Source organism: Neolamprologus multifasciatus, chromosome 1 (assembly GCF_963576455.1).
Source record: "Neolamprologus multifasciatus chromosome 1, fNeoMul1.2, whole genome shotgun sequence".
NCBI classification, from domain to species: domain Eukaryota; kingdom Metazoa; phylum Chordata; class Actinopteri; order Cichliformes; family Cichlidae; genus Neolamprologus; species Neolamprologus multifasciatus.
Window position 1 is genome coordinate 31,507,426 of NC_140439.1, and position 25,290 is coordinate 31,532,715.

Sequence of the window (25,290 nt, forward strand, 5' to 3'; positions counted from 1 at the left end):
TTTGCATAATTATGATGAAGGAGCTGACCTCCCAGCCCATTGTTCCTTCAGTGGTGCTAGTTTCAGTCATTATGCAAATGTGCTGTTTATAAGCTTGGGGAAACCTGCAGTCAGCTGAGACTGAAGAAGTCACTTGGATGAGTGACGAAATGTTTCTCCCACTAAAAACGCTACGTCCAGATGAACAGGATCAACTTTTGGGGAGTGAATCCATCGATCCTGAGAGTGCATGATTGAAATTAAAGGACTGAAAGTTGTTTGATCAATCTCCCAGCTATCATGCAGAACATGAACATCAGAAATATTTCTCTATTTCAAAGCCACAAGCTATGTTTGCAAGTGTTTAAACATGAAAACACTGGAAAATTGTTTCGGGACAGAAGGAATCTTTGCTGGAAGATGACTCTGGTATCAAAACATAGGTAAAAATAAAAAAGAGACCTTTCAGATGCTATGACTTTTTATAAAAAGCCACCTGGTCACACATCTTGAAGAAAACCGATATAATATCCAGGCGACCAATGCTCAGATCAGTTAACATTATAGACAAATAATTGGTGTTGTTTTCTTTTGAAACTGTGATAAATCGCGATACAGTTCATGTGTATCTCCTGTGACAGGTGAAAATTGGACCCACCCTATATTTACTAGGGGTGCAACAATACTCGTATCGATATTGAACCGTTCGATGCAGTGCTTTCGGTTCGGTATGCATATGTATCGAACAATACAAAATTTTTCATTTATTTTATCAATTTTCCTTCTGACGATGCTGTCTGTGTTGAGCGCTCAGTGGATCTGCGCTCGACAGTGCAGCCTAGGCGGAGTAGTCGAACGCAGTTTCCTTGAGCGCAATCTAGGGAGACAGAAGTTAAGCTCCCGTTGCAACATGGCAAATTGAACCTCCCCCACCCTCATTCAGATGTGCCGTTTGGAACTATTTTGGTTTTCATGTGACTATGACCCTGAAGGTAAGCTGTCATGGACAAAAGTAAAACAGCATGTTGGATGTGCCAGCAATGCTCAATTACATGGGTGGGAACTAGTGTGTTAGCGCAGTTAGCTCGTTGACGTGTTGGCCGTCCAGCCCCACGCACGGGGTGATCCGCGGTAGCTCGTTAACGGAGATTTGCCGTGTTGTGGCGTTAACGTCAACGTCATTTCAACGAGATTAACGCTGACAGCACTAGTGGGAACACAACGAATATGACTGCACATTTACACCTACACCATCCTAGTGCAAAGACAAGTGGAAGCAGACAAAAATAACAAGCACGCATTCTACAAACTTTACCCGAGTCATTTAGACAGCCGTTAGCACATGATTCTCCTTATGGGGACCTGATATGTTTAATATGCTGCTGAGAATATACCCCAGAAGAAGCATATAGTATAGCTTTTATTTTGGAAAGAGCCATTTCTCTGTAATAAACTCTCTTTTCCAAAGATGAGTGATTTCTCGATCAGATAGATTAATTTTTTTTTATTACTTTGTTGTTTCAGCAACATTAAATTTAAAAACTGTACGTTTGAGTTAAAATATATATTTATAATTTTAATAAATGACAAATTAAAAAGGCACGAACATTTTATTTTGTATCGAAAAAATATCGAACCGTGACACCAAAGTATCGAACCGAACCGTGAATTTTGTGTATCGTTGCACCCCTAATATTTACCTCAAAGACCTGTAACTCTGACAGTTTTCATAGTATTATTGTTAGATATACAAACATTATTGTACATAAAAAGATCAGTTAATATGAATGTGGTCAGATGGGAACTTTTTCAGTTTGATTTTACATGAAATCTCTTCTTTTCTTCTGTGTTCCTGATATGACCCTGCAGGATTTACCGGCTCTTAATGTCAGTGTTTTACAAATTCTAGTGTGCTGATACAGCCAAAAATAAGACTCACATTATGAAATAATAAATAAATCCTTTAATTAAAAACTTTAATCACAACCTTACCCCCTCCCCCCCCAACCACCTTCCCGCCCCCGCTCAAGTGGGAACAACAGAAAGTCCCACACAACATCATTAGTTGCATTAAATATGTGCAAGTGGGCAGTTTTGCCCGCAGTTAGTAAAATACTGAGATATAATCACGTCCTTGCACGCAACCCTGTAGCATGCCATGGACTCTCAGAAGTCTGAAAAAAAAAAGACCATCAGAAACCATTTATCTAAAAACTAAAAAAGGAAAAGACAAACTAGAAACAACTAACAAACACAAATTTAAACATGACGCCATAAAATGATAGAGATAAGCATAAACTATGTCTGTTGGCTGAAATCCACTGATGAGGCTGATCCCTTGGTACTGACACTTTCAGAAAACTGATCTAGTGCACAAACGTTCCCGTAAACATCACATTGGCAAGATAAACCCATACTGCAGGGACGAACGTGGAATTTCCAAAGCTTTTTAATTACAGACATGAAAACAAGCCTGAAGTCAAGCATAAAATATTTAATGCATTTAGAAGCACAAATATTTTACATACTGGAACAAATTGGTTTTGTGCTGACAAAACCTCTGGGCATGAAATAAAGCAGTAAAGATTATTTTTCGATTTGTGCAGCTAAGTTATAGAGTTAAAGTTGTCACTCAATGGTGCTTCCCTTTAGATCTTACAACTGTAATGCAACTGCTGGGTCGTTGGGATGAATGAAGAGACTGCACCCCTGTGGTGCAGCATTATACAACATTTGGGCTAATTGGAGCATAAAGTATGTTCATTATCTCTGCCTAATGTCAGATATTAAATTCTGAATATTCTCTGGACCCTTAGGCTAAATATATAAAACCCATCCGGTACAAGAGCAGTTAAAATATTATCGGTTACTAACGGATGATAGAGAGTCTCCATTAGATGTTCTTCAAGAGAGATCTGTTGTGTTTTTCTTATTTCCTCTGAATGCTCACTTCAAATGAGATTGAGAGTTTCAGAGAGTTTGAGATGCTCAGTTTTTTTCACCCTTGGCTCTGTACGATGCCCAATAGAATGGATGTCCCTAATATTGTGATTTCAGGTACACAATACTAGCTTTGATCGCAGAAAACCTAGCCTCCTGCTGTCTGAACCCTCTGTTTATGAATGGAAGGAAATCTGAGGACATCTGGAGAAGAAGTGAAACAGCTTGTCTGAGGTAGAAGATGAACTGATGATAAAGTATGAAGATGAATCATGCAAAGCTAGGTGTGTCCAATGATAAAAATATAGACGCTGGAAATAAGAATTATAATTTCCCTTTAACTTTGTTTCAGATTTAACATTTTAACAGCCATACTATAAATAATTGTGACCTTTGTGACTGAATCACTGACTTTAATGCTTCTATAAATAAACTTATAAAAGTGCAGACACAGGCAGATTTGGTAAGATGGTCTTTAATCGGAAGGGAAGGTAATGCAGTTTTTTTTACATGCAAACAAGTCAGTTAAATTAAAGCAGGTGCAGAGATTAAAGACAAGCAGCGGGTCAGAAAACAGTTGAAAGGGAGAGTGGCTTGAGCAAAGTGGAAAATCTGACAAAGAAGATGTGCGAGCAGGGGGTAAGAGTGGGTGGGGATGATCAGGTTACGGTGTGATGCCGCAGGTAGGAATGTTTGTGGGCATCTGAAGGAGGAATAGATCAGCAAAATGTTATAGACGTGCAGGAGCATGGGGCAGTGGCTGAACAAGAGGACTGTGTAAATAATCATTCTGTACAATACGATAATTTTTAATTCTACAACTGTTTATAACCTGCATAGTTCACATTTCTGTATAGCTGTATATCTCATATTTCTGTATAGTTTTTTTTATTTCATATTCTTTATAGTTTTTTATATTTATATCCTGTTCATAGCCTGTACATACTTATAGTTATAGCATATTCGTAACATACTTCATACCGTGTACATTATAACATACCATAATAGACCCATTTCTGTAATATACTTACATATCTATATTATTGCTAAAATATATTTGTAATATATCTATATCACGGCTAAAGCACTTCTGGATGGATGCAAACTGCATTTCGTTGCCTTGTACCTGTGACATGTGCAATGACAATAAAGTTGAATTCTATTCTATTCTATTCTATTCTATTCTATTCTATTCTAAGAGACAGAAAAAAATACCTTAGACGCCTTCAGCAGAATCTGATTGTATTTACTTTTATTGTTGCTTTGGAGACATGAAATAAAAGCCTTCAAAAGCCTTTGAGGTTCTAAAAAAATCACAGCAAGGAAACTAACACAGCAAGGATGAGTGGCTAGTTTATAAATGCTGGTCAGGAAGGTTTTTTCTCAGTACACTGGGTCACGATGACAAACTGCATAACAATGAGGGGAAGTGAGCACTGAATAAAAGATTCTTTTTTTTAAATTTCTGCCAACATTTCCAAGAACATACTTTTACACAAATAATGGCTTATCATTGGCTTTTATCAAATATTCCTCAAAAATATTCTCCACTGAAGAACACCAAGTGCATCTTTTCTCAAGGTAAAATGTTCTCCTTTACCAAATTCAGATCCTTGGATGATAAGATTGAAAGTTTTCTAGAAAGATCTGATTTCAGACAGAAAGAAACCCAAACACAGACAGAAAATCAGGTGGCACTGCAGGCGATGGTAGGGGGAAAAACCCTTAAACAGGATGAATCATACTTGACAAAATCTGAGGACATAGCCACAGACTAAATAAGCAAGCAGTTAAGGCTGACCTTAATTAGAAAATAACAAGGGTTGGAAAAGAAAAAGGAAGGAGCTGAAAACACGGAAAAACCGCACGAGGATCTTACCTTCAAAATAAAACAGGAAGTAAACTGAAAGTGGGACTGGGATGACACTGACAGAGCCAGAGGGGAACACAGGGGGCACATGAAAAAGGAAACAAAGCAAAACAAGAAGTGAAATTAACAATAACAATCGAAGAATTAATATTTAACTGCACAAAAAGAAGAGGAAATGTAATGTGACTACAATGAAGTTTGTGGAGAAATTCTTCCTATATGATCAGGAGCTGAGCAGCCATATTTTTGGCACTGAAGTATTACCTTATAAAAGTATGAAATTATTTTAAATTCATGATATTTGTTGATGTTTCTATGCATTTTCTCAGCTAGCTCTGTTTTCACTTTAGTTCTTTAGTTTTGCATTATTTCATTGAACTTTTCCTTTTAAAAAAAGCACGCAAAGCTTTAGCTTTAGGTTTTAGGCAGGTAGAGATTTAACAGATGTTTTTGCTGTAAACACCTGCCTTCTGAGGCTAGAAATGGTGCTAATGACAGCAAAGCAAGTGAACAAAAACCATAACAATGAACCAACAATGCACTAAAAAAAAATTTGGAACTGAAAGGAAACTGCAGTTTTAGGCCATAACCCTCTGTGTGTTCTTCAGTATAAGTGTCATCTTATACATACTTGTTGCATCTTCAAAAACAAAAATAAAATAATTGAGACTTACGGTGTCCATTTTTACTGCCTCCTACAGGATAGTGATGTGCGGATCGATCCTGAAATATCGATTCCTCCGATACCAGTCATTTATGTTCTAGAATCGATTCTCACATTAAAATATCGATATTTTAGTAATTTAGGGTAAATTTGTAGTTTTATCATCATTAACAGGAACACTGTTAGTGGAAAGAAACTATAACATTCGGATTGTCTACATTCGAAGGAACTACTTCCTCTTCCACCTTTCATAGTCATGTGCAAAATATGGCTGTGTAGACGTCTTGCAGCCCCTTGGCGTGCGCACTCACAACAATGGCTGAGCGTGATTGTGCGGACGTATTTTACCTCCACAAACAGCTGAGGCGTGGTTTGCATACATGTGGCAAAAAAGTGAGGTGTTGCTGCAACATCACTAACCTTGTCAAACACCTCAGAGTAAATCATATCACAGAATATGACGAGCTTATGTTGAGACAAACTGAAGAGGAGGAGAGGGACAGGTGCTGCTAGGGTGAGACAGACGTCTCTCACGGAGTCCTTTAGTGCTGCAGCCAGGCAAGGTGTTCAAATAGTGCACAACTTCAGATTTTTTATTTCTATATGATGAACTCTGCATTATTAAGTGATACGAACAAGTAATCTGATGTCCTGTAATCATTATGACGCTATAATTTGAGATACAACAAATAAAATAAGTTTTTGTACAAAGTATCGGTATCGGATCAGTATCGTCGATACCACCCTGAATATTACTTGGTATCGGATCGAAAAGGAAATCAGCGGTATCGCACATCACTACTACAGGACACTCTCTTCTTCCACTTTCTTACAACATAAATGTAACACAGAACCAACACTGCCTCTCCTGGCATTACCACTGTAACGACACACTCATTATGTTTCTTTCAGATGAATAACAGGAATTTAGGATGCAGGTATCTATGAATAATAACCATTATGCATACTCATATATTTATATAACCAACTAATTTATTGCAATACCACAATACTGATATAAAAAGTCACGCTGTAGTGGTTGTGCAAAAGTAAAGGAGCATGCCACAAGTAGCAGTACTGTCATTTCTCTGAAGATCCTGCAGATAAGTTGATGGGATTTATTAGATGCAGAAGTCCCTTTTTTTTTTTTTTACTCACTGGCTAAATTACTGCTGTCTGGCTCCTTCCCCCAAGAGGACAAAATATCAAATTATTCTCTTTTTTCATTTTCAGGAAATACTTGTTGGAGAGCAAGGCTAAAAAAAGCCAGTTATAAAAGACTGAATAACTTTAATATAAAATGAAAATGAAGGAAGGAGACTTCACCTGAACAGAAGTTGAAAGAAAAATAAAAATCTTGCTCGTTCTTTGTGGCTTGCAAACCACTTGTCTGAAAATGTAATTACAGTAAGGGCAGCTGCATTTATGAGTCTGTGATACACAGTCTGTTTGAGATGTAGATAAAGTTTGTGTGGGTGTACATGAAAGTGCAGCTGCCCACTGACTGAGCTCTCCGGTGTGCTGAACAGTGGTGTTCACTGTCAGGAGCTCTCTGGTGTTGGTTGACAGCTCCATGAGTCAGGGCACAAAGCGCCCTTTATGTGTGTGAGGGTTCCACCCTCAGTGTGTGTGTGGTTGTGTGTGTGTAAGCTTGCAGAGGTAGCCGAGCCCCAGGGGATCGGCTATGAGGTGAGCTCTGTTACACCGCACAAAAGAACCGAAGAACACCTTTCCTCCGGAGCACACGGCTCCCTCCACTGCCAGGAAATGAGTGAAATAATTCTTGCCACAAGATTACCTCACACATGCTGAATCCTTTGTTACTGATGCATTGTCTCCTTCCTGCTACCAAAAATTCCAGCCTCAAGAAAAAAGGTGATGTGCAGAGCTGTAGTAACTACAGAGGAATGATGTTAATGAGTATTACCGTGAATATTTGGGAAAGAGACAGTGAAGATAGGTTAAGCACAGTGGTGATGATAAGTGAGCAAAGGTGTGTCTTCACTGCTGAGAATGGGCACTGCAGATGCAATGTTTGCTTTGAGAGTGTTGATGGAGAAGTACAGAGAAGATGCAACAGAGTTGCACTGTGTCTTTGTGACTCTAGAGAAATCATATTATACAGTGTCAAGAAAGGAACTTCAAGAGGAAGTCAGGAGTGACAGAAAAGGCTGGTGGAAAATATGTATGAGGACAGCAAGACAGCGGTAAAATGTCTGGATGAAGTGATGGATGGGTTCAAGGTGGGAGTCAGATTATATCAGGTATCAGCTCTGAGCCCCTTCTTGTTTGTGACGGTGATGGACAGAATGACAGATAAAGTCAGCTAGGATGAACTATGATGTTTGCAAACAATACTAAGATTAGCAATGAAAGTAGAGAGCAGAGAGACGAGAAGAGAACCTGGAGAGGTGGAGGTATGCAGTGGAGAGAAGAAGAATGAAAGTCAGTACAAGAAAAGACAGAATACATGTGTGTGGATGAGAGAGAGACAGGTGGAAAGGTGAACAAGCAAGGAGTAGACGTAGTAAAGATGGATGAGTTTAAATACCTGACGTTAACTATCCAAAGCAATGGAAAGAGCACAAGAGTGATGAAGAAGAGAGTACAGGCAAGGTGGAGCGGGTGGAGGCGATGTTAGGGGTGATTTGTGATAGAAGGATAGCAGCAAGAGTGAAAGGGAAGATTTATAGAATATGACCTGCTATGATGTGTGGTTGGGAAACGGTAGCACTGATGAAAAAATATGATGCTGCCCTGCAGATGTTAAGATTTTTATTATAAGGGACTAGAACTGACAAGGTGAGAAATAAGTACATCAGAGGGACAGCTCAGGCTGAGTGGTTTGGACACAAAGTCAGGGGCAAGTTTGAGATGATTCACCACAACTGTATTAAATTCTGTGTTCTTGTTCTCCCCTGTAGATGTAAAACACACAAAATAGTGAGTCTTCATTATCTTCTCATCAGTATAATTTATTTAAGTTTCTGCATAGAGATATAGATGTTGTTCTTGTACTTTTATAGATACATCACCTCACTCCTACAAAATAAAATGTATTATTGTATCTATAAAAGTACAAGAACAACATCACCCTCCTGCCATCTTAGATTTTATATTTCATATAGCTGAGCAGTTGGAGCAAATTCTAGGAACTTGAGTTACTGGCACTCTGCACTGATTTTATTTTTGTTGTAACTTGGGGCCAAAGATACCACCATTGTACCCTCAACAGAGGGTACTATTGTGGTTTGTAGTCAGTAACTGTAAAAAACAGTCATTGTTTGTAGCTTAAAGGAGACCAGTCTTGAACATGTGGTGACAATTTTTCCCCTTAATGTAACCATACATATGAATACATATAAACAGACTAAAAAGTACAAAATTGGTTCATAATGCCCTCCTAGTCTTTCTGAACACTCAGAGCTTTGTTTATCTCACATCTGCACCTTCTGTCAACATGCAAGCATGCATGCATTTGAACTCTGTAAGGAAACCAGAGCCTCCAGAGAGAAATCACCAGGCATATGGGAACAAAAACTTTTAAGACTCAAACGCAGAACCTTGAGGAAGGAAACTGAAAAATCTAAGACTAAATTAAAACATTTTTTTTACCTATTTCCAATTTGATTTCAGCCGAACATAGAATGTGTTTCTTCATATTTTAATCTGCAAAAAACATAGATTTTGACCCTCGAAAAGGTACACTGAGTTTCCTCGAAGTGCAATCATTAGCTGTGTGTGGTGCAGTCATATAGTGCGCACCTGTAGGGAAATGAAATTATTTCTACTGTGAACCTGAAGAAAATCAAATTTCATGCACTGAAAATTAAAGAGAAAAGACATTAAACTGGCAGGAGCTACATTGGTTATGAGTCACTTCATAAATCATTTCAGTTATTGAGTGTAAGCACTAAAAGGAAAGTGTTGTTTTTCTCTGCCAAAACAACGATGTGTTAATCTTTTAAGTGCATACTCAGTACAACAGCCATATAAAATAATGCACTTGAAGACATCTGCAGCAATGTGACTTTTCAGAAACTATGCTGTTTTTTCTGTACACAGATAATACTGACAAACTGCTTGATGAAAGGTGACACGAATTTTTACACAGAATTCACATTCAGTGCAGGTGTAATTTATTTGGCAGGCAAATAATTAAAATCCAAGTGCCAGAGTTTCCCAGTAATTTATTAATTTAAATAAAGTAATTTGAATGAAGCTCTTTGACCAAAATCAGAGTTCAAAAACATGTGAATATTATTTAATCCTCCCACCAACACTCCCCCCCCCCCAAAAAAAACAACAACAACAACAACAAAAAATCAGGACTATTTGGACTATAATTTTTTGTAGCTTCTTCAGATTATAATGTTTTCATTCTGCCCATTAAAGAGTTCAGAATATAACACTATAGCCGGTTAAAGCCAACATGGAACTGCTAGTTGAAGTTAGATTGTTATATATATATATATATATATATATATATATATATATATATATATATATATATATATATAGATAGATAGATAGATAGTCTTACTGTGTTTGAGGGTGCAGAAAGACATTTTAGGAAGAGGTCAGAATAATCTGAGAAGATCAGACTTTAGTCACTGTATAATTCCTATTTATTTTATTGATAACTTTTAATTGGCCTCACTACCTTGCTCCTAGCTACATCGCTGACTTCTTAGTATCATATGAACCAGTGTACACTTTGGGATCCTTGGGAAGCGGACTTTTATCCAGGCGCATTGGAAGGTTCTCCCTGAAGAAACTGGCTGAGTCAGTTATTTTAAATACTTAAAACACACTTTCCCGATTTTACAAGAGTTTCCATTGAACAGACCTTTATTTACTAAACAATTTCTGTTGTTTTTGCAACGTCTTCACATTTTTTTTAATGTCAATTTATTTTGTTGCTCATGTGAAGTTTGGATTTTGAAAATTGCTATAAAAATAATAGTTATTATTTTATTTCTAAAGAAATTTCACTACTCTATTCACCGGGGTTGTATCCAGAAGAAACATAATAAGACTATAAATTAATAAACATCAGTAATATGTTAGTTTGATTAATGTTAGTTTTTTAAGTATTTTATTTAAAGTATTTTTAAATAAAAAAGCTGATAGTGTTAATTTTAGGAAACACATCCCCTCAGAGATTACGTTTTGTGGAATAAATAAGACAATTAAGCCAAACTAGACAGAATAACAAAATAACAACAACAAAAAACAAACCCTCTCCGGAAATTGGTAATCTTTTCCTAACAATGTTAAAGACATGGATCTAAGACGGCCATATTTAGCGATGTAAAATGAGTTTGACATCCTTGAACAACAGGAACCGATTTTTGTCTGTTTCCTATTTTTATTGCTTGATTTCTTTTTGCTTGTTTATTATTTTTCAATGATTCTTTAAAGATAAAGATGTTAACCTCCTAACCGTTCACTCCAAAGATCAGTTTGTTCGACATCAGCTGGTCACCCTCCACTGTGTAGCGTCTTTTGTGGCTCTAAAGGGATTTGAGAAAATAACCCCTCACGATGTCATCATCATTATGCTGGGCAGGGCTTGAAACCTACTTTAAACAGGAAGTCTGACAGACAATTACCAGTAATTTAGTGTCTTTTTTATTTTGACACTGAGTGGGAAAAGAGCCAGATTTCTGTGTCATATTAGAGATTCACAAGCAAAAACTACAACCCCAAATGTACTCCACATGTTTACTGATGAAGATGGGAATAGTGAAAGATAAATGAACGGGCCAAATGCTGCAGTTTAGGGAAGGCCTCATCTTCTCGACCTAGTAGATCCGCGTGATGCCTCTGAGAGAAGATGGCAAACAGACAAAGAGGGAAGGAATGGAAACAAACAAGCATATGGGGCCTTTAGACGAGTTTGATGTGTGGTTGTAGTTAATTACTACACTACTTCAATTTACATTACATGAGTAATTGCTTTTTTGAGGTTTAGCTAGCAAGCTAACACTAAATCATTAACCAGAAACCAGTAAATAAATAAGAAAGAGCACAAAGGTGACCAATTCACTCATTCAGAAGACTTACTGAAAAAAATCTCCTATGCTGAACTATTAAATTTTGAAGGTTAAAATGAATAATCTTATCTACACTGCTCTAGCTCGAAGCTACACAGTCATGTCAGCTTGGTTTGAAATATGTCACCACAATCAGAAATAAAAGCTTTGATGTAATTTTTTTAAAAATAAATCAACATTCAACACAATCCTTGTGTCTGTCGCTGTGATATTATGTCTCCTGCAGACTAACAGAGGTGGATATCAGCGTGGGAGTATTATGTATCTCTCACTTTGTGAAGCTGACTTAGAGCCAGATGTTGGTCAGTTTATCTGCAGAGGCAACAAAAAAATAAGATTCTTACAATGGGTGCTTAGTATGCAAAAACCCACACAGAAAACCAGATAACTGACCTAGGGCCTTCAACGAGGGAAAAACCAGCCCAGCTGTCTGGTAGCTTGGCAGGGAGAAACCACTAAAAAGCAGCCTCTGATTGACCTGTGAGGTCAAGGGCATCTCAAAGAAGTAATTCTGCTATGAAGGATGCATATGTTTGCATGTGATGCTTTATGCCAGAACTGCCTGTACACTATCTGTGTACTAATGTTGGCAACCAAGGTTTAGCTTTCTGCTTTAATACCTGAACAAAATCACACAATGTGCACTGGCATGTAGCTGTAATCGTGCTCAGGATTTTGTTCTTGTAGCGGTGATGGTAAGAATGCAGAGAGCAGTTTTTTTCCATGTGGTCCTCAAAATGGGGAGCTGTAGAAAGTTGAGGAGAAACATGGAGTCTGAGCAGTGGTTAGCTGAAGCACTCTGAGGCCTCGTGCGACTCCAGCAGGCTTCCTTTGCTGCAATATGACAAGCTCTGCCCACGTACTTAAGTTAATCTTTATATAACTCCTGTAGTCATGGGAAAAATGAAGCTGGGCTTGACACGATGGCTTTTTTTTTCTTTTCTTTTTTTTTAATATCCTCCAGAGTTTTTCAGTGGCTGCTTTCAGTGGCAGCATCAGACTACAGAGTCAGAATGTCATGTGTCATGTGTTTGAAAGGCTAGTGTTTTGCCCAAGAGAATATGTTCCCTGAAGGTTTCTGGCAGGGCAGCAGAGTTAAAACTCATGCACATTACAAGCATGCCAGTGAAGTTCAAGTGAGAATGGCAGCTGGCTGAAGACCTGCAGGCACTCTCCTCCTCTGAGGCCTGGATTTCCGAGCTTTTTTACATGCACGGATGCTGACCGTCAAACTGCTTCCACCGTGGCGCACGATGAATACAAATGTGTTGAGAACATGCTGATGAAGAAAACATGCATCTCAGAGGATCTTTCCATACAACAACAAGCACTTCATGCCATCTGGAAGAATTCCAGTTTTGTAGCTCCAAAGCTACACCTGACATTGTCAGTAACATTATGGCAAGCAATGTTGAAGGGGGGCAACTCTTAAACACTCCAGGAGGAAAGAAAAATAACCAAGTGGCCAAACCAATAGAGTATGAAGTGGAATGTGAGGGTGTGCAGCGGCATTGTTCAACAAAAATCTCAGGAACGCACACAGATCCTGTTTAATGCTTTCACGCTGCAATTTGATTCCACTCTCCGCTGAACCGAGTCGGCCCTGTTACTTCTTCATGTTGATTGGCTACAGTTTGTTTATTCCTTTCCTGTAAATTAACCTGTTTTGAGTAATATTGCGCAGAGTAACGCAGAAGTACTAGAGGCTCTCGCTATTTGTGGATGCAGGTGCATATAGGAAGAAGAAGTCTTTATAGGTGTGGCCATGTTCAACTGTTTAGATGTCACAAGGATGAATATTTCAGCCTTTGAAACTTGCTTTTGGCCAAATAGCAGATTTTTCTGGTGAATTGTTCACTTATTAGTTGCTGATACGGGCTGCTATTCTCAAGTAAAACAGATAGAGTCATATGTATGATAAATTCCATTATGTAAGTCTCAGTTGATACATTTTTGTTTTGCTTTGATTGATTGATTGATTGATTTGTTGATGAGGCCCATAAACTGGTTGTGCTGTCAAAAGCAAAAACTGACAAAACTGTTTTTTTGTCAGTAGTTCCTTTGTTTTTTCCCGGTGTGTTATATTTTTTCAAGATAGCTCCCACTGTGTCACTGTTTTTGGTTAAATGTACGCTCGCTTTCAGGTTAGTCTGTGTCTATTCTTTAAATCTTGTCCAGTTTCTCCTGTTACAGCCAGGCTCAGCAGCAGTTGTTTACGGAAACATTGCTTTTAATTTAAACCACTTACTAACCTCAGTTGAAAATGACAACTTAGAGTGCGTAAAGGCAAGAAGTGGGATTTTCCCCAAGATTTTAAATGTTGGTAACACCAGAAACTCGCACTGTCACTGCGAGGTAAGTAAGGGTTGCAGAGGGATGAAATATTTTCACTCATGTTCAGGTGCTATAATATTTTCTTCTATTTTTGGGGATTTTTACTGTTTGCTTTTTGTATTTTATTAGTTCACTGGACTTTCTTGTTTCAGTAAGCAGAGTTGCAGGTTTGCTCAGCCTCACCACCATGATGTAGCCAGGGCTTTGCCCCTTCATCCAGGACTCAGCTGAGAGTCACCGAGGGATGAGTTTCAGTGAGAAAGGTAACACCGTTTACAAAGAATACTCCAAAATTATCTTCTTCTTTTTTTCTAGCTATGAGTCGAAAATGTGTTTTTTTGGACTCATTTCACTGATAATTCACAATAAGGCAGAATGTTCTCCTCAGACAAACTCACTTTCTTCTATATCTTGTTTCAGAGCTAGAGATAAAAAGCACAAGTTAGATTTGAAGTACTGTATTGTTGCCTGGCAACAGGACTGAAAACCCAGCAGTGTCTGGGGGTCTCGGTTTCTTTTTTAACTTTCTGTTTGTCCTCACACACACTCTGTAATTGTACCCGGCAGTGGGTTTAAAGTGAAGGAAACACCGTGAAATATATTTAAGGCTCAGGCTGTTTTGTGCATCAAACAGTACTTAACATGATCATGATTTATTCAGAAGTAAGCTGCCTCTCATACAAGTATTATATGTGATCCTTCCATTTATCAGGAGAATACAAGGAGATTTTGTTACATGTGTCCAAAACGATCATAAAATTAAATTCTAGTTAAACATAGCGCTGACTGACTTGCAGTCCAGATGCTGTTTAGTCCAGTTGTTTGTTTTTCTCTCTAAGCTAAATGGATGCTGTGGAGTCTGGGGATTTGTGGGGAGGAACAGTACAGATGGACTGACCTTTGACCCTTTGTTCCACTGAATAACTGGTTGATTACTGGGTGGCTCATTTGCTCCAAGCAAATAAATCTGGCACTCTGATACCATCTAGTGGTGTACTGCTTTTTCTGAGTCGCACGCTCACATCATCATTACATACATGTACATATGTACGAGAAAACCGAACATATCTACATATTCTGTGTGAAGATTTTTATTTCAGGAACAAAATTTCGCGTAACAGTAGAGACAGAGTGGGGGCATGCTTCGCTCTGCCTGTCACGACAGTCTAATACAAAAAGCTTTTTCCTCTCACAGTGGTAAACGAACAAACGTGGAAACGACAGCATACTAGACAGTCACGATATTCATAATGCGAGAACAAACATACAGAGTGCTTCAGCTTGACTGCGTGGGAGTGACCAGCTGCCACTGCGGGACTCCTGTCCACGCAGCTCCTGAGCTGATAAGATAGATAATGCTGTGGAGTCAAGGGGAAGTTATTGAGGTCACTCAGCTCAGGCAAAATTCTTCTTGAGGAAGTTGATTAGTCCGTTGGTGGAGGAGTCGTGGGAGTGAACCTCAGCAGTGTCCTTGAGCTCAGGCTCAATCTTCTTGGCGAGCTGTTTGCCCAGTTCCACTCTAATAATGCGTATGTGAGGGGAGAAGACATGAATACAAGAGATATGATGAGTTCAGTCATGTGTTAATACATTTTGGAAAATCTGCAAAAATATATCCACAGTGCCTCAATCTGAAAGCTGCACAGTATAACATTAGGCGTCAGACTTCTCTTAAAGCTTGCTTATTTGAGCACAGCAGCCCCTGGTGTTCAAACCTTTGGGTCAGACAATGAGAAGAAAGTTGGCCTAAAGTGAGGGAGAGGGGGTAAAACTGCTTGTTTCGGAAAGGGGATGAACTGAGGGGCCTACACCAAGGCATAGTAAATGTTAAATAAGGTTTATTCTGACTGTGAATCATGCAAAATTTCTCCACATGTTTATTTCAGTCCAGGAATAAACATGTGGAGCTGTGAATTAGCACAAAAGAGAGACTTTTATTAGGAAACTTGTTGTGTGTGCTGAAAGAAACAGACTCACCCCCACTGGTCAAAGCTGTTGATCTCCCACATTAATCCCTGGACAAAGATCTTATGCTCATACATTGCTGCAAAAACGGGAAGAATAATCACAAATTCAACAAATGAAATGAAAAGAAAGAAAGTGTTTCTTTGTTTTCAAAGAAACAAAGAAACACTGAATTTCTGAAGCAGCACAATAGAGCTGTTCAGAATAAAACCTGCTCAGTTAGTTTCCCATCACAGGTGCAAACACACTGACTGTTACTATGCAACAGTGTGCAACGTCCTGACTGAAGCCCAGCTGGAAATTGCCGCTCTTTGGCTGTTTCAGGAAATTCCCACTGTGTGATCATTACCACCACTGTCTCAGATATAATTTATTATTGTGCAGTCCAGCGCATTAAAAAACAGTGGAAATTATTTCGCAATGTCTCATTTTCAGATAAAACGAACCAGGTTAAATTAGATAATGGTATATGTCGAATTATATTGATTAAAACGATGTTTAAAAGGACATTAAAGCTTCAAAAGAAAATGTTATTGGTAATGTTACCAATGATAAAACCAGTACAGTGACAAAAGTGGTTTACCTATAAGTACTCCAAGTGTATATGGAGTCAGTTTCTTGAAGATGATTGAGTTGGTTGGTCTGTTTCCCTGGAATACCTGCGGTGATTAATAGAAACATTTTAGAATAAAATTCACTGTTTTGCAAAAATGTTTTTTTTTTAAACAAAGTATAGATTGCCATGTCCATACATGTCACTGGAGGGCACTGTCCCCCTAACACAAGATATTCATGGAAAGTTTTTCTTTTTTTTTGGGGTGGGGGGGGGGGGTAACTTTTTTAGCTGTTACTTGACTTGACTTTAATTTGAACAAAAATCAGAAGTCTAGTTTAGACACAGATGTAAACATGGTACTTTGCTGTCGGGGCTAAAATTAAATGTTTACGATGGGTTCAAAAGTGGGTCATTGTCATTTCAGTTTAAGTTTCAAGTTTAAATGTCCACCCACCATGTCACCATCTCAGATTTGCTTATTTCTATTAGGCAATTCCTATTCCTATTTGAAACATATCTCGTTACTGGAAGCTTTTATTTATTTATTTTATTTATTTTGGTGAACTGAACTGAAATGACACAAGTGAATATTTAGTAAACATCCCTGTCATGGTTCTCAAGATCTGGAGAGGTCGTGGTGTGTGTTTTGTTGTCTTCGCCTCTCCAGGGCGGAACTGGACCTTGATTCCCCGCCTCTGAACCCACCCTGAACACACACCTGTGGCTCATTTACACTGATGCTGGCAGACTACTTAAGGTGGCAAGAGAGGCTGCTTCCTTGCTGGATTGTCACACCACCTAGCATCAGTGTAGCCTAGCCTTTTGAGTATTCCTTGTGCTTTCCTAGAGCTCCCTCCTAACGTTGTTTTCCTCTGTGTACAGGCCTTCTAGATTCCCTGCCCGTCTTCCCTGCCGGCTGGATTCCTGTGGATGTGTGTGAGTGAGCATGAGCATTCTGGAGTGGACTATCTGAGCGAGTTGTGGATTGAGTTGAAGAGGAGTGTGCGTGCACCTGCCTTGGACCTATGTCTGTGGGGTTTTAGTACAAAGCTAGATCGAAATTTAATTTCAAACCAGTGTGATTGGACAGGCAGATGATAGAGGATGACATTTAAAAAAATAAATAAACAAATAAAATATTAAAACATTAATGAAATTCTGTTCTTTAATGCAGTTAACTCTGGTTTTCTGTTGCAAAATAAGCTTACTGGCTTGTGGACAGTCAAAACAGATTTTTTTTTTTTTTTTTTTCTTTTTTTCCCCCACAAGCTAGGGTGTTATGCTAGTACATTATAGCAAGAAGGTTCAGAGTTTGATTCTCCTGGTTGTTTGAGGAGTTTGAAGATGCATTTAAATGGTTTCTGAAAAAGTCTGCGTCCTTGATTCAGACGGTGTTTGTTTGCGGTCCTCTTTGGATGAGATACATATAAGCTAAATCATCAAAGAAGTCCAAGGCTATTTATTCTTCAAATAAAATCAATAAATGCCTCTATTGTCAGACCATGGTCATATTTAACCTTTTAAAAAAGAAACAAAAAAAAAACTCCAGTGCATTTCAGCAAAAAAGCCTTCAGCAAGCCTCCAGGGTTATTTGAAAAAGAGAGTGCTTTAGACTTCTTTGATGTTTTAGAGTTTGCAAATGTAACAAGGAGAAAAGGTGTATTTTCATTTTTCAGCCAACTTTAGACATAAAGAGAGATGTATTTTTTTTAGATGTCTTTTCACTTTTCAAAGTGACACAGTTGTCTTCAACATCTGTTCACAGAGCTTTTACTGGGTGAGTCTCTCTAACCTGCTGTCAAAAACAATTTGCAATCGGGTTTGTAAAAGCAACATGACAGGGAGCTCTCCTCTTAAGTTTAGGTTTGTTGCTGTTACATGCTATCAGCAGCGCAGCAGGTTCATTATCTTTGATAAGGTAGTTTCTCTTTATTCTACGTACTTTGTGTGGTAGGATTTTCTCCAGAGCCTCCCCACTCAGGCCGCTTGCCTCCAGCTCCTTCTTGGCCTCTTCGGTAGTCTTACCTTTCATCAAAGCCTCTGTCTGAGCCAGGAAGTTGGCCAACAGGATCTACAGTCAAATGAAACAGGCAGTTTTAGATACAGTGTATTTCCTACATGATTAACAAACATAAGTAACAAATTTAAATAATATATTTAAAATGTCTCAGTATCTGGAACTGAAAGAATTCAGCACCATTCTTCTAAAAGATACTCCCTCATTTCTGGGACACATCAGTCCAAAATCTCCTGTACTTGTTTAGCTGGTGTGAGATCTGTTAACTATACCAATATTTTCTGCTTATAAAATGATTCAATAACCCCTCGTGCCCTTCGAATTGGGGCATAGTGATCCTGAAACTGATTTCTCCCATAAATATCCTATAGAATAAAGGTGATCACTCAGAGCAACTTTTCATTGATTTGCGCTGACCCTTTTTTCTAAGGACATTAGTGGAATCAAACCATTTTACAAAAATGCACAGCATAAAAGAACCAACACATCCACCGCAAAGATCAAAAGTTCAATTTGTTGCTGCGTCTTTAAATAGATGTTGGCATAAACTGGTTTGACCACTATGACAATTTAGAAGGAAGCAGAAAATAAATTGAAGGTTAGTGGTTTGCACCTCAGCTCCAGTGTGCAGCTCTTGTTCTGATGGTAATGTCAGAGGTCTGACAATCACCTCAAGGTGCCAGTGCAATATCATATATATTGCCAAATAACTTGTCTTGGAGCTTTGAGAAAATGCCCACAAAAGTTATATCAGAACATGCAGCTCTCTTGGGAATAGTTTATTGTGACTTTTCGTAGCTATTTGTTGCACTGATTTTAATAATTTCTAATTCCACCCCAAGCTCTACCTCTCAGACAAACCTTATCATAAAACCATCATTTGAAGTTTATGCTTTGGACTTTCATCTCACAAATCCAACAAGCAGCCTTCGCCAACCACCGTTTAAAACAATTAAAAACAGCTCTAATATTGGTCTCTTTATCTAGCTTTATTAAATCTACTAACATTATGCATCCTATTAGCTTGTATGTGTTGCTGAAAAGGTGGTGTATTGGCATGCTTGACATTTTTTCAGAAAAGTAGTGCTTACGGTTGACTGTGAAATATCTAGGAGGAAAGAAATTTCACAAACTATCCTGTAGCAACAGTGGAATCCTATTACAGTACCACATTTCAAGTCAGTGAATTCTTTCACAAATATTTATATAAGTAGACCGCATAGCTAAGTGCTTACAGGGAAACTAAAAGCACTGTAATTCTAAGATTAAGCGGTATGGCTGAATACTTTTGTTTATACAGTCTAGTAGAGTAATCTAGGATGTGGTCAAACTCATTTAATGTCCTAAACAAGAGACAGACTTAGCAATATCTGCATAAATACTGCTTTAGACAGATACCTCTCTAACATCAGTGATACCTTGTGGTGCAGGTTGTCTCTGATTGGATGCTGTGATTGAGCTGGAATCAGGAAATCACAAGGCACCATTCGAGTTCCTGAAATGAACATGTTGAGTCGCATTAGTGACAAACTTAACCAGTTAGCAAACTGGGTTAAAGTCCTTTAGTCTGTGGGCTACATACAGCCCAATTTGATCCTGGACCATTAAGATAATTCCCGTTCTTTAACTGTATATAAGTTTACTCTGAAGAGTTTCACCTGCACCGAAACCATAATATTTTAAATGAAAACACACCTTATCACTTTCCCTCACAAATTTTGCTAGACAATAGAAATGTATATTTCTTGGTAAATTATTCTTTTTTTCTTATATGCTGAGTGATACAAACAGAAATAATCACCAGCCTAAGGTGTCTTAAGACAACTGACAGCAATTTCAATGATATGGCTCAGATTTCCACATTCACCGAGTCTGTTAATTACATGTACATTACAATTTACAGATCACAGTGCAAAGGCACCAAACCTACACATGCAGAGTTTTTGTAACTAAACTACAATAGTATATACTGTTTTTATGATTCAACAACTCACCAACCTCCAGAAATACTTTAATGTACTGGTTTTTGTACACAGACTACATATTTGACAACCCAGGACCAGAAAAAGACAGGCTGAATCAAATGACTGTTGCTGCTCTCAGGTGGAGATACCTTGGTGGATGAGCTGGTAGAAGGCATGCTGTCCATTTGTTCCAGGCTCTCCCCAGACTATTGGCCCAGTGTGGTAGTTCACACGTGTCCCATGATTAGTAATGTACTTTCCATTTGACTCCATGTCACCCTAGACAACAAACACTCTCAATATACAATGACTTTTTATATTATTAAAATGATCTATCAACTCTATAAGTTAATTTAAAATAATGTTTTGGATCACTTCTGCATTGTGGGGACAGACCTGTTGGAAGTAGGCAGTGAAACGGTGCATATACTGGTCATAGGGCAGCATGGCCTGGGTCTCAGCATGGAAAAAGTTGATGTACCAAATGCCCAACAGAGCCAACAGGATGGGAGCGTTCTTATCCAGGGGAGCAGTACGGAAGTGCTTGTCCTATATATGAAAGGGTAAACCTAATTTACCTTTATGTTTTCTGTATCATTCTTTAGGGAAAAAATCATAACAATAATTTTCAATATCAGGCAGGTGAAGAAGTGACACTTTGAACATCTCATTATGGTGTACCCACCATCCAGTGTGCTCCTGACAGAAGCTTCTCAAAGTTGTCAAAGCCTGGAGATCAGATGCACAAGAAAAGTTAAGTGATTGTGTAGACTTTTAGTGTAACAGGGTCATAAATCACATTGTTATAATTACACAAAATGTGTTCTAAACCCCCAAACTGTTCCTTTTATACCTGACTTTTAGGACCTCCAAGCCTGTAGTTATGTGCATTATCAGTTAGAGCCCCTCCTTATTCTTTTCTTCTTCTTCTTTGGTGCAACCCTATAAATACAGTGTACCCCTTTTGCCTCTCTCCTTTTCTACAATTCCCCTGTGGGAGAGGTTGGTGTAATTTCTTTCCCAACACTGTAAAACGCTCATATAATGCATATTTAGCCACCTGGATGTTTCTGATTGTGATTTTAGTTCAATTATTGTCATTATTAAGCCTGTTTTTTGTTAGATGTTACAAGTGTGTAGTATGTATGTATCATAAATGGGTTTTAGGCACCATAAATGCTAGCATGAATATATACTTCTTGCTAGCTTGGAAGTTGTGGTGGGTTGAGCTAACCCTCTTCCCCACTGTTTGTATTTGGTCGTAGGAGCTGGAGTGGGCAAATTATTTACTTGGAGGTCTTTCTTTCTTTTACCTTTTTTATCAGGTATGTCGAATTTCATGTTGTTGTTTTTGTTTTATCTTATGTCAAATATGTTACGTGTAAATGCATACTTTATGTTTAATGTAAAAATAAATGCCGCGCCCTTTTCTACAATTCCCCTGTGGGACAGGAGCTGGAGTGGGCAAATTATTTACTTGGAGGCCTTTCTTTTACCTTTATTATCAGACACAACGCAGAATCACACCGGTTACATTAGCACTGTACTTGGGATGAATATGATTGCTGGTCCACACATATAAGTTTTCGCAGTGATTTTAGATACTGACATAAAAATGCAAATATTTCTCCTCAGGATGGACCCAAGTAACCTTGGTATTCCTATAGTTTAAGCCCCAGCGAGCTCCCTGAAATGTGTGGGTGTGTTTACTGTACATACCAATATGCAGGGCAATAGCCATTCCAATTGCAGACCACAGGGAGAAACGACCACCAACCCACTACAAGAAAACACACAAAAATTATGTAATTTTTTGTCCCATTTTAATGAAAGGAAGCCAAGGTTATGCACATGTGCAATTAAAATAAACACCACACTTGATCTTTATAGCTTTGATAAATAGTAGCAAGAAATGTATGATTTGCTTCAGTCTTTTCCAAAAGTTCTTTTAGGCATTTTTTCTCCCTTCTTCTCTCTTTTGGACTGAAAATACTGTAGACTAGAGGCGGACAATACATTTTTCCAAGGGGCCACATGAGAAACTGGGACTGATGTCGAGGGCCACATCAATAAGCTTAACTCAGTTTCATTTGATTTTAATTTTAGCTCTTTATAAGCTTATTGTGGCAGCCCTCTATAACAGTCCCAGTCTCCCATGTGCCCCTTTGGGAAAATTGATTGCCCACCTTTGCTGTAGATTTTGTGCATGCAGCCATTTTCTCCTGACATAAAGGCCACATTATAGCTGTTACCTTTAAAATACCAACAATGTAACTAAATGCAACTCTCTGACCTTTGATGCAACTCAGCCTTTACAGTAACCTCTGCAAGAGAGAAGGTCACTACCAATAATAACTGAGACTGAAGAGAGAGGCTTCTGATTACCGGGCAGCTGCTGTTCAGAGAGTCTGTCCCACCTACTTCACAGGTCAAAAGTCTGCTTTATTTATAGCTTCTACTCTCGCTCCATGGCACCGTGTGGACGTGAAAAACCTGCATACAGTGTGTGTTTTAAAGCTCAAAGGGCACTTACGTCCCAGAACTCGAACATGTTTTCCGTGTCGATGCCAAAGTCTTTCACTTTGGGCTGAAGGGGAGACAGAGAAAAACAGAGAAGTTAGTATTAGAATGTGTAGATGCAGCGAGAGGCTTGTTAACCCTGAAAAAAATTTGGTACAACTTACACCATTGGTGGAAAGAGCCACAAAGTGTTTGGCGACAGCAGCTTTCTGTTGAAACATACCAAATTTATAATTAAGAAAGACATCCTTTTAGTGTAGTATTGAAACTGTGCTGTGCAGGATTGCTGCAAACTCACATCTTTGGCATGTTCGAGGAACCAAGCTTTGGCCGACTCAGCATTTGTAATAGTCTCTTGGGTGGTGAATGTCTGTATATATAGGAATACACAGATATTCATGTAGCAATTTATAAGGAACTTTCTGTCTGTGCTTGAAGATTTAGCAATAAATAAATAAATATTTTTCATTTCTTCATGAACATGCTACCTTGGATGCAATGATGAAGAGGGTTGTCTCAGGGTTGAGCTGTGCCAGGGTTTTGGCGATGTGGGTGCCATCAATATTGGACACAAACCAGACACGAGGTCCATCTTTTGAGTACGGCTTCAGGGCCTCAGTTACCATCAGGGGGCCCTACAGGTCATGGTAAGCAAAAAAAAAAAAAAAAGAGTCAGGCCTATTTGTATTATTATTAATATATGTAAGATAAACAGATCTTTCAAGCAAATCCACTCACAAGATCAGATCCTCCAATTCCAACATTAACAACATCAGTGATGGCCTTCCCTGTGTAGCCCTTCCACTCGCCACTGCGAACTTTCTGCAACACATCAATCGCAAACATCATTTTTGTGGGTCTATAAACTGCTGATAGCTGCATCAAAAATTCATGAGCAGGGCTACAAAACTGACATAGTGAATTGTTTAAACAGTTCTGTAGAAGAGCTTTTGTTGTGATTTTGTGCCTTTATTTTTGGGTTCACTCACATGACAGAAACCCTTCATTTTCTCCAGAACCTTATTAACGTCTGGCATTACATCCTTCCCATCCACCACGATGGGAGTGTTGGAACGGTTCCTCAGAGCCACATGGAGCACAGCACGGCCCTTCATTTCCACAGCACCAGGAGATAAATGTTAATATACACAGACTCTTACTATCAGCACTGAAGCACGGGGTATTTTTCTGCTGGCTGCTTACACTGCTTGTGAATGAGAAGTGAATAGGTTTTTCAGCTTGCATTTACTGTACTTTGTGTTCATTTTTAAGAGAAATAAAAGAAAGAGTGTTAAGCGAAGTTATGACTGTTTAACAACGAGCACCTCAGTGAAGTTTATCTTCTCTCCAGTAAACATCTTCTCTCTGGCAGCCTCAATGCCTCTTGACTTGGTCTAATGAAACAATAAATATGAATGCTACATCAGTAACAATTTGGGAAGTTTCAAACTTATGAGCAGTCCTTCAAAGAAACACAACTTAAGTGAAGATGAAAGCTGTATCTGATGAACTGACCCCGACTTTCTGCTTGATGAAAGGATTGATTGGCTAATGATTTGGTAATTAATATAAACAGTTTAAAGGCCACAGATCATTTAAATGTAAATTGAATTACCAGGTCAACCAACATTTTCATAACGTCCTCTGTGATGAGGTTCTTGGAGTAATCCAGAAGAATGTCTCCATCCTCAGTTTTCAGTGTGAGGCTATTGGAGACAAGATGAGGATATTTTCTGAGTATCAGTATCCAGACAAAAACTATCATTTTGTCGTTGTGTTGAGGTTTGACATGTATGTAATAAAGCCACACAGAGGACTGTTATGTGAACATTTCAACAGATGATAAAACAGAATTAACATTAACTTACTAAATACATCAAACATATCTAAATGTATTCTGTTTTTTTTTTACCTGAGCTTGTTGAATCTCTCCTTGTCAGCCTCAAACATGTGCCTCATGTTGAGGCCCAGGGCGTGGGCTGTGTACCACTCCTGCAACTTTTGAAAGTTGGGGTCCTGAGTAAGTCCCATGCTGTCCAGAGAGGGGGGCTTGCTGTGCTCCACTGTGCTCAACTATCTTGGCTGAGTGCGACTGAGCAGGTCAGAGAGAGAGCTTTTTGAAGGGCACCCAGTCTAGATCTAAACTTGCCCCTCCTACAAGAGACATATAATATCCATGACCTGAGCGTGTCACACTTGCCCACTGTCTTGCAGGGTTAGAGTGCATGTAGTTCACTGTGCCACACGGATCATCACACAGGTCAGACAATGTGTTGTACCTTTTCTTATTTTTCTCTTAAATGGTTATACAGTAGTCAAATAGCCAAAAATGGCCACAGTTTAAAATAAGAAGGTCAGTGGATGACATAATCACTGTAAGTCTCCAATTTCGTTTCACTTGTTCTGTATCTGTGAAATTTTG

At 38.6% G+C, this 25,290-nt stretch overlaps 1 protein-coding gene across 1 annotated transcript; it reads right to left on the bottom strand.

Moving 5' to 3' along the window:
• Positions 1 to 14,921: 14,921 nt before the first annotated feature.
• On the bottom strand, positions 14,922 to 24,978 carry gpib (glucose-6-phosphate isomerase b). The gene is made up of 18 exons (XM_085166230.1): positions 24,781 to 24,978; positions 24,484 to 24,574; positions 24,194 to 24,262; positions 23,858 to 23,977; positions 23,607 to 23,690; positions 23,357 to 23,503; positions 23,167 to 23,238; positions 23,033 to 23,077; positions 22,882 to 22,935; positions 22,068 to 22,128; positions 21,034 to 21,077; positions 20,745 to 20,897; positions 20,498 to 20,627; positions 19,803 to 19,879; positions 18,310 to 18,438; positions 16,395 to 16,470; positions 15,824 to 15,890; positions 14,922 to 15,365 (listed from the first exon to the last, which is right to left on the bottom strand). The coding sequence occupies exons 1-18, from the start codon at positions 24,897 to 24,899 to the stop codon at positions 15,242 to 15,244; spliced, it is 1,662 nt and encodes a 553-aa protein (XP_085022356.1). The 5' UTR covers positions 24,900 to 24,978; the 3' UTR covers positions 14,922 to 15,241.
• Positions 24,979 to 25,290: the final 312 nt, after the last annotated feature.